General features: G+C 34.6%; 1 protein-coding gene across 3 annotated transcripts; it reads left to right on the top strand.

The window, feature by feature from the left end:
- The first annotated feature begins 3,974 nt into the window (after positions 1–3,974).
- LOC113702285 (UDP-rhamnose/UDP-galactose transporter 6-like) lies at positions 3,975–9,264 on the top strand. Of its 3 annotated transcripts, none has more exons than XM_027223410.2 (6): positions 3,975–4,169; positions 5,221–5,447; positions 6,600–6,784; positions 6,875–7,075; positions 7,374–7,535; positions 8,760–9,264. In XM_027223410.2, the coding sequence occupies exons 2-6, from the start codon at positions 5,318–5,320 to the stop codon at positions 9,087–9,089; spliced, it is 1,008 nt and encodes a 335-aa protein (XP_027079211.1). In that variant the 5' UTR covers positions 3,975–4,169; positions 5,221–5,317; the 3' UTR covers positions 9,090–9,264. The 3 variants fall into 3 exon arrangements, with proteins under 3 accessions (XP_027079211.1, XP_027079210.1, XP_027079214.1); XM_027223409.2 differs by having other exon boundaries at positions 5,216–5,447; XM_027223413.2 differs by lacking the exons at positions 3,975–4,169; positions 5,221–5,447 and adding an exon at positions 5,516–5,815.
- The last annotated feature ends 826 nt before the right edge of the window (positions 9,265–10,090 follow it).

Raw genomic sequence — 10,090 nt, 5'->3', positions numbered from 1 at the left:
TTGTTTGGATAACTTATTATTTCCAAAAATTTATTTGATTGCATCACAAGTATATTTTTCAATCACCTTCTTATCTTTTTATTTCACATACATTATATTTATAAAAAAGTGCTACATTGTTTTTCCAAATAATTATCTCAAATAATCTCCTATAAAAACACAACCAATGTGACTTGTCTATAATAAATTAAATTGCATGTTTATAGGTACCCTAATCCGACCGTCATAGATAAATGTTTACAACTAGAGAGGGTTAAGTCGGCATGGGATATTTGTTGAAAATTTACCCCGAAAAAGAGATATGTACTAAAATAATTAAGTTCCATTTCAATTGGACCCATCTTAATATAGAGACCGACAGTTAACCCAATTCAACACTTAAACAACTTAATAGATTTAGATCTCATCGTGTCGTTTGATAGCAAAAAATTGAACATTTAAATTAATTAAGTGACACTGAATTCATACGCAAAACTTGCTCCAAAAAACAAGTGATAATATATTTACTTATTACTTAATGTGATATACATTCAAATGTCTCAGATTTAATTTAACTATTCAATAACTTAATGGATTCATATTTTAGACTTAAAATTTCATATTTCAAAATTCGGTTTTATCAAATGCACCCTCATGAGAAAAAAAAATGAACCCTCATGGAGAAGTGTAAGATTTAGTACGTAACTTTGCATTCTTTCTCTTGCTTTCCTATTGGAAAATGCTAATTTCTTGCGTCTGATATTAATTCGTTACTTTTGCCCCCCAAAAAAAAAAAGTGTACTTGGGAATATGGAGATATGAATGTGTACAGATTACGCGTAAACTTAACTTAGTAAAAGCAAGGTAGCAGACCAGATTCATCGGCACATGTACATAAATTACTGTAAAAGCAAGAATCCATAAAAGCAGCCTCTGATTTAGGAACTACTCCTTTCATCTACTAGATCACATGTCCAACAAATTCACTACCTAAACAAGAGAAATTGTAAAGTTATCACTTACTTCTCGAATTGCAATTTTAAAGTTTTATTACGTAAAAAAAAAAAAAAAAGATATCGAGCTCGCTTCTTATTCTTGTCCTACATCTTCGAACCACATATTAGAGTAACGATTTGTGCACCAATTTTTAGGTGGTACTTGTTAGAATATCCCAAAAAAAATAATTAAAGATAAAAAAATAAGCAAGAAAAAAAGAGGGAGAGAGAGAACTAAAAGATCCCCCCCCCCCCCCAATATATTACACACCACGATAGAGAGCACATGCCTTTGAATTGATTACCAAGCATCATGGGAAAATGATTATCCTGAAATTCTCAAACATATTACTCCCTTCGTTTCATTGAAATTGTTATACTTTCATTCTGGAATATTCTAAAATGTTTGTTGTATTGAGAAAGTCAAAATATTTTTTAAATTTTTCTTTCAATATAGTCCATTCTTTAAATGTGGGAATAAGAGTGAAAATAGAAGTACAAGCATTACAATCAAATCACTATTTTTAAAATTTTGAATTTTTGAAATATAAAAAAAATAATTGAGACGGAGGAAGTATGTTTTTATAGGCCACCAATCTACAGGCCAAGCCAGTAGTCTATAAATCGGTATTCTTCTGATATTCATGGATGGTGAGGTGGGGGTGCTTGGGACTCGTGGCTAAAGTTTAATAAATCCTACCTAAACAAATATATTTAATGCATCCCAAAATCGTTTAGATTACTATGTTTTAGGGTATTTATAGAAAAATATACTATAGTGATTGGATATATATGAGATAAAAGATGAGTAAAAAATGTGCGCATGGAAAATATAAAAAAATTTTAGAGAAAAATTGTAGTTCAAATAAGGCCTTAGCTTCTTTTTTGTAATTTGCACAAATTTTTCTCTCTCTTTGTTTTCACCATTTTGGAAATGACGTACCATGTTGGGGCCAAATCATGCCGGACTAGCAAAATACTTGTTGCAGCAAGGGGAGGGGTGAGATTTAAAATGTAGGAATGAAGCAAAAAGATTAGAATCAAGAATCTCTAATTTCTAGAACTTCAATTTTAATCAATAAACTGAGGCGTTCTCGACACCCATTATAGTAATAAAAACTAGTAATAGTATACCAGAGAGCTCCTTTCTCGTTTGAATTAATTTGCAAATTATTGTGCTTAGGAGCCTTGTCCTTTTTGCCTTTCCAAAAAAGAATACCGAAAGAGAAAAAAGTCCATAATAATCCCAAAGATCTTCATTTATACGGATGGAATTGGAAGGTACCCAAAAAAGGATGAATGGACAAATTGTTCTCAAAAAACATAAAAATTTGGCTTTTTTGTTATTAAACAGAGACTATTCAAGCGAAGTTGGGCCCAACTCCTTAGTCCCTGCTTTCATGAATACAACAAATGTTCCCATAATACTTCTTTTTTTTTTTTCGTCATTGTACATTCTTGATCTTTATTAATTATAAGATTTTGGATTAATGCCAAATTGACCCGTCAAAGAATAAAATAAAAAGAAAATATGTTTGGATTGCACATTATTTACACATACTGACTTACTTGCACCACCAACACATTTTTCATTCACCTTTTTATCTCACATACATCACACAAAAAAAAGTGATATAATATTTTTTGCAAAAAATTTGTCCCAACTAATCTCCTTTTCCAAACACACTGCCCCTATAAAATTGTTTCGATTGCTATTTTTTTCCAAAATTATTACGTTTTCTATGAACACATTTTTTAATCACCTTTTTACGTTTTCTATATCAAATCGTTATAATATGTTTTTATATAAAAACATCAGAAAATATAAACAGGTAGATTTTGGACAAAATGTTGTTCCACAAAGGCCCTTCCGTCCAACTCCGTCTAAATCCAAACATTTGACTATTCCATTGGAGGCCTAGTTGTGAAACGTGAACATTTGACCATTCCGTCTAAGAGACTTAGTCGCAAATATTTGACTATTTCATAAGACTATAAGAGGCCTAGTTGCCTATTACGCGTATAAATTGGTACTCGGTACTCCTAGAAATGTACATTTGCTCCCTTCCGCCCCTTAACGGAATTAATCTGTTAGTTTTCTTTATGACCAAATGAATAGTACTATCCATTTAAATTTTAAACAAAATTTTTTAATATAGCCCACAGGTATTCGTATCCGTTTTATGATCTGCAATTAATTCTGTTCGAACCGAATCGGTCACTTGCGAGAGAAGCTCTCCCAACATTAGCATTTCTTGAAAAGGGCACATGTTGACCAAATGAATAGTACTATCCATTTCCACAACCCGATTCTATGACCAAATGAATAGTACTATCCATTTAAATTTTAAACAAAATTTTTTAATATAGCCCACAGGTATTCGTATCCGTTTTATGATCTGCAATTAATTCTGTTCGAACCGGATCGGTCACTTGCGAGAGCAGCTCTCCCAACATTATTGTTATCCTTTCCATTCTCATGGGCTCCGAATCTAAGATCTCATGGTTAAAAAATACAAGTCTCCTCTACTCGCACCAACATTTTTTGGTAATTTTAGACAGATTCGATATGAGATGATAATCTCTTTTTATCCAACTTTAAATTTTATACAGAAAGTCAACTGCAAGATTCTAGCTAATATTCTATTTTGCAGGCTCGTTTGCTGTACAACTGCTCGTGTAAACAAAACATACTACAATCAATAATTTTATATCTCAACTAGATTACAGACTTGTGCAGCGAGAGCACTTTTTTTTGTTGTTGTTGTTGTTTTGTTTTTGCTTTTTTGCCAGAGTAGGGTTAAAAGAGTCCAAATGTTAGTGTTTAAAATAAAAATGAAATTAAATAAAATTATACCCAATAGGGTGTATATATATATATATATATAAAAACCAAAGGAAAATGGGCAGGCGTGCCGGCTTTTATAAAATTATTTAATTAAGTACACTTTCCCCAATTTTGATCTGCAAAAAAATAAATACGACTCCTCATTAAACACGAAACGACAAAACCAAGAAGAGCAAGGACCGAAGGAAACAACTGTGCCCGGATGGCACCTTTCCTTTTCTTCAGTCTACGTCTCCTTCATAATGGCTCCCCCTCCTCTTCTTCCTCCACTATTCCTACTTCTGCTACAACTATATATTATTGTCTAAGAAATCACGAAATTCAGTTCGCCATTCCCCAATTTCCAGGTGCTAAGCTCGTTTAATTTAATCTAATTCAGTTTTTTTTGGTTTTGACTTGGTAGAATTAGAAGATCGATCGCCATTGGTAATTGTTCGTTGTTTTCTGATTTACGCGTGTGTTCGTTGTTTCGTGTGTTTTGAATCTTTAATCATGTGTTTGTAGATAGAGTTTAGGTAGGCTATATAAGTGCAGAGCTGTATTAGTTGCTGACCGGATTTCTTTGTGGAATGTTTGGTAGAAGAATTTGGATGGGTTAAATTTAGCTTTTATTTTTTTGGGGGGGGGGGGGGTTTAATGTTAGGTAAGTTGTAAAAGTTCTTGCTTAATCTAAGTAAAATTTAGGCATATTAGATCATATAGTTTCAGATTTTGTTTGACATTTTTCTAATCTTGTATGTTTTAAGTTTGGAAATTCATTTGGAATTGAAAATTCACCAGGATGTCGTTTTTTAGAAGATTCTTTTTAGAAAATCATTTACTTTAGTACTATTGTAGACAAGTGTGTCTGTTAGATAAATAGGCGGTTTAATAACTTGTGTAAAAAGTCATTCTCTAGAAAAATTAGCAATCAAAATGCTTAGTGATGACTGATTAGTGATTTTAAGGGGATGGTACTATGGCGTGTGCTACATTAATCATTTGTGGCTGTCATTTTAGCTCCTTTAAGCTACTTATGAGTATATAATTGTTTTTTATGCCATGGAAAATTAATTGCTTTTATTGCTAGTTGTTTGTAAGTTGCATCTTTTGATCCCCATTATTTGTAGCATCTTGTGATTATTTAATGTTATGTCTGTGTGGATAATGTAAATTTCTACTTGCCCTCAGGTGGAAGGTATTGTTAAGGCCAGCTTGTGAGCTTTTGACCTTGTTCAAAATGATTACTTACTTTTTGTACAAAAATGTGCGTGTGGTTATTAGGACATACGACATTGCTAATTCAGAATTCAATCTCTGTGTCATTGAATTGGGTTTCCCTTTTGTGATTTTCTGCATGTGATAATGTATACAGCTGACAATGATTTTCGATGTCTTGGAAATTTCTCTGTAGGCCAGAAATCGAAATTTGTCCACTTGAGGAACTTGAATACGAAATTGCTTCTGAAGGTTAATTGAAGGAGCATCTTGACACTTTGGTGGCAGGGGAATACAAATGTCTCTAGCAAGCAAGGATGAAAATAAAAAGGTCATTGATGTTGCAGCATGGACGTTTAATATTGTCACGTCTGTGGGAATCATTATTGTCAATAAGGCCTTAATGGCCACATACGGCTTCACTTTTGGTAAAGATTAATGGCTTCTCACAAAATGCATTTGCTTATAGCTTTATTGCTTTGGAATTACATATGTATGCTGTTTTTTATTATTAGTCCGGTGATATTGATCTACAAAAATTTGCATTTTTTGCTTGGATGGGGATTTTCTACCTTGATGCGTATGCAAGCATACTCCTTTGGCATAACCATCACATATCAAAGAGTTCCTTGTGCATTTGATGGGGCCAAGTTTTTCGGTCGAGTATATGATTGGAACATGATGATAAAGCAATTTGGGTTTGGGTAACTTATTCTCCTCTATGTTAGCCCTTCCAGACCTCTTAAAAGCTCAGAACTGTGTTCTGGTGGCTTATATTGCTTTCAAGATCAATAAGGTAGTGGGAAGAAAGTATTCATTGGGTTTATGTCTCCTTTCCTTTCTGTACTTTTAGCCCATCTAAAGCTCTTAAAGTGTCAAACTGCATTCTGGTGGCTCATATTGCAAGCCAAGTCCTATAAGGTAATTTGAGTAATTTGAGAGAAAAGTTTCCTGTGTTTGAGCGGATGTAAAAGTGTTGACTAGGCATGGCTGAAACTTAACTATTTGATTGACAATAGTTCTTGAACTAGTATTGAGGCCATACTTAATTTATGATCTTGGTGGCTTTGGTCCTCTATTTGTGTAAAAAGCTGTTTTATTTATTGCTTACATACCTCCCATTTGGTTGGTAACTGCTCTGGGTGATTATATCATTGCAGGGACTCCTCAAAAATAATTCTTTAATTTGGTATTCTTTTTGTCAATTTGCGGCCCTTAGCTGGTATTGTTTTCCATATTAATTGCTGATATAATGTTTGCTGTAACTGAATGGTTCTGAATGAGCTGAGTAGCCTGATTGAAGCTACTTTCGACAGAAAAATATTCTGTTTCAGTATCCTGTCATTGTAAACCTGATTGAAAAGGCTTGAAGTAGTCAATTCTGGTTATTCAAGTATTATAGTCAATTACTGAGTGGAAAACTGCTTAGCAGGAAACAAAAAGAGTTATGCAATGCTGGTAATTCTCATGCACCATTGACTATAAAAAAGACCAGTGATTAATTTGCTATTTTCATCTAGCATTTGTATTGGCGCATACATGTCCTGATTATTAAATTGCATCATTTTTTGTTTCTGCAGCTACAACCTTAACTGGACTACATTTTGCTACAACAACCTTGATGACTATTATTCTCAAGTCATTAGGGTATATCCAGAATTCACACCTACCACTACATGAGCGAATAAAATTTGTTTTGTTTGCTAATTTCTCGATTGTTGGAATGAATGTGAGTCTAATGTGGAATTCTGTGGGGTTCTATCAGGTAAGTTAGCCTAACCATGTGTTTTTTTCTCTCATTCTGTCAAGGAATATTTAAACTACCATGATTAAATCATGAACTTCTCCTTGTCAGATTGCAAAGCTTACTATGATCCCTGTGTCATGCTTACTGGAAGTTGTATTGGACAAGGTGCGGTATTCAAGGGACACCAAGCTAAGCATTATGCTGGTTCTACTGGGTGTTGCAATCTGTACTGTTACAGATGTGAGTGTCAATGCCAAGGGTTTTATTGCTGCCTCCATAGCAGTATGGAGTACTTCTCTGCAGCAATATGTAAGTTCTCCCTGGCTCAACTGATGTTATTATGTATAACTTGGCGATAGAATACTTTGAATCAAGCAACTTTGCATGAGGGGGCATGAAACACTTTCAATCTAATAATTTGGCCATGGTACATTACCTGCATATGTGATGGGATGGGTGTGATGAGCACGACCTAGATATTTGTTTTTTTGATGGCAAGAAATCTTTCCAACGATTTGGCCTGAGTTAACTTGAATCATGATTGTTGCTTTTCTTCCTGTTGAGGTGAAGGTTAATACTATATATTGACTTTCCTTTTCATCTGCAGTATGTACACTCTCTTCAACAGAAGTATTCACTGGGATCTTTCAACCTACTGGGGCACACTGCACCATTACAAGCTGCATCCTTGCTGTTATGTGGCCCCTTTGTGGACTACTGGTTGACAGGAAAGAGAGTTGATGGTTTTAACTATACTTTGGCATCACTGGTAAGCAAATAAGATTTTCATGTGAGAGAGTTTGAACTTTCCACAGGACAAGAAAATTTTAGCTTCTATTATGATGCTTGTATTTCTGCATGTGACTGGTGACCTCAGCTATGTCAAAATCTACCCTATGGTTGATCAACAAGTCTTTTGATGTGTGCTCGTCCATGTTTATTGCTCAAAGTTTGTTTTCCTGCTTATCTTGTAGTCCCATACGTAGTAATGGTATTGATGGTCAACATCTTCTACATTTGTTTTAATCATTTAGAACTTTTAGGAAATCTCTCCATGTCTGAATTTTGAAGTCTCTATTGCCTAATGTATTGCCTGATATTCTTATCAAATTTCCTTTTCATTACTTAGCTACTTGTATACATACAGCATATTGTGCAGTTATAAATTTCATGGATCACGTGTACACAAATGAAACCTAAATGATTTGATGCCTTCCTCAAAGGACTTTAACATTATAGTAAGTAAAGATAGGATAAATCAATTTATCAAAAAAATAATCATTATTATATTTGCATGGAGATGTGGTTGAAGCTGCAAAAAGTGATGAGGGTTTTGAGTTACTGGGAAATAACCTTATTTTGGTGCCCAAGTATGGTTTAGGAAGAATAGTGCTTTTAGCCCCTTTTGTGGCTCTTAAATACCATTAAGCCCTACTTAAAACTTTTTTGAAACTATTAAGACCTGCTATACATAATTTTGGGGAAGTCTTAACATTTCTTGTTTTTTGGTCTAATTTACTCTTCTCATGTTAGTGTAGCTTCATTTTTGTATCGATGCTAAGGCTGAAATAGTATTGGAAAATGAATTAACTTCTCGAGATAAACTTCACAGGCTATAGGTCTATCTTTATAGGACTTGCACGTTCAAGCGAACAATTGATGATCCGTATGATCAATTATTGATGTTTAAAAATGGAAACAAGGTTGTGTATGTAGTAATAGAAACAAGAGCATCAGATTTTCAGGAGTCAAATTTTTGGGAGTCACATTTACACCAGGGAACGAGTTGCATCTCCTACTCTTTCCTCAGCTTTAGACATCTTTAAAACATTTCTAAATAAAAGGACTTTTGTTTCGTGGCCACTGTGAGCGAAGGATGCTTTGATCTTGCCGGATTTTTTGTACCTATATCTTCTCGGTTTTGAGACTTGATCTAACTTTTATCTGCTTTACAGTATTTGACCTTTTTCTGCCTAATTGTTGTCTATTGCAGTTGTTCATAGCGTTGTCATGTACCATTGCAATTGGGACCAATCTCAGCCAATTCATCTGCATTGGAAGATTCACGGCAGTGTCATTTCAGGTGCTTGGCCATATGAAGACCGTGCTTGTCCTGGTTTTAGGATTCCTCTTCTTTGGGAAGGAGGGTCTGAATCTACATGTAGTTCTGGGTATGATAATTGCAATACTTGGCATGATTTGGTATGGTAATGTCTCGTCTCTCCCTGGAGGAAAGGAACGAGTACCACCACCACCCTCCGACAACGATCCAGAAGAATTAAGTTCCTTAGTAGAATCCGGACAGCTCAATGAGAAGGAATAGGCATTTTAATCAGAGTAAAAAGGATGTTTGGCATCTTACTTTGCCTGATCTCTGACATACCATCATACTTGAGGATGTTTGTTTCCTTAAAATAGAAACCTTTATGGAAAGATATAGCCGAATTCGGTCCAAAATCTGCAATTATTCTTTAAAGGGTTATCAGTTTCAGTTGGAATCTCCCTCCCTCTCTCTCTCTCTTTCTGTCTCTCACACACACACACACAGAAAAAAACACGCACACACCACACACTGCCATTAACATCGATGATGTGACAGCAGAAAGAAGAATACAGAGGAAGGAGAAGGAACATTAATCAGGTGCACTTGAGACTACGGTTTGATAGTTGGGGATAATCTATAATGGATTCCGCGAGCAGAACTGTGCTGATTCTGCAGATTTTGTATCACAAAAAACCAAATTGACCCTGGCTGGCACATCATTATATTCTATTTGAGATCCAAAAGCAGGCAAGGGTGATGTTTTGCGTTTAACGCCGGGCTCATCTCATGGAGAAAAAGACCCCTAATTCATATATGTCACCAAATCAGGTTTGTTAGACCATAAAAATTTGTAAAAGTTGGTATTGAAGCTTAAAAAAGAGTGGTCAAGTGGAGTAAATGTTTGCACCTATACTATAATAGATACACAGTGCAAACCAAACTAGTGTAGAGTAATAAACGGAGAATCATATCAGAAGATACAGAGAATGATGCCAATAAGAAACAGTTGCTTGGTGATTGAAGTTGGCATTTATTGATATTGAAGGCCTCTCTTTCACACGTGCACTTGTTTATCTTGATGATCACTTGAGGCATTCTATTTCTAGTCTATCTATCACTACTGGCTTTTTGGTGGGATTTGAAGATCCCATTCATGTGTTTCATGCTGTATGTATGCATTGATTAAATGCCCTTGACCAATTCCATCAATTTATTATTTGGGATAAAAAAAATTTTTATAAAAAAATACTGTAGTACTTTTTTGATATGATGTATATGAG

The sequence above is a fragment of the Coffea arabica genome, chromosome 7e (assembly GCF_036785885.1).
Source record: "Coffea arabica cultivar ET-39 chromosome 7e, Coffea Arabica ET-39 HiFi, whole genome shotgun sequence".
Taxonomy (NCBI): Eukaryota; Viridiplantae; Streptophyta; class Magnoliopsida; order Gentianales; family Rubiaceae; genus Coffea; species Coffea arabica.
The sequence above is the reverse complement of the archived record's forward strand: the minus strand, read 5'-3'. Positions and strand labels throughout refer to the sequence as shown.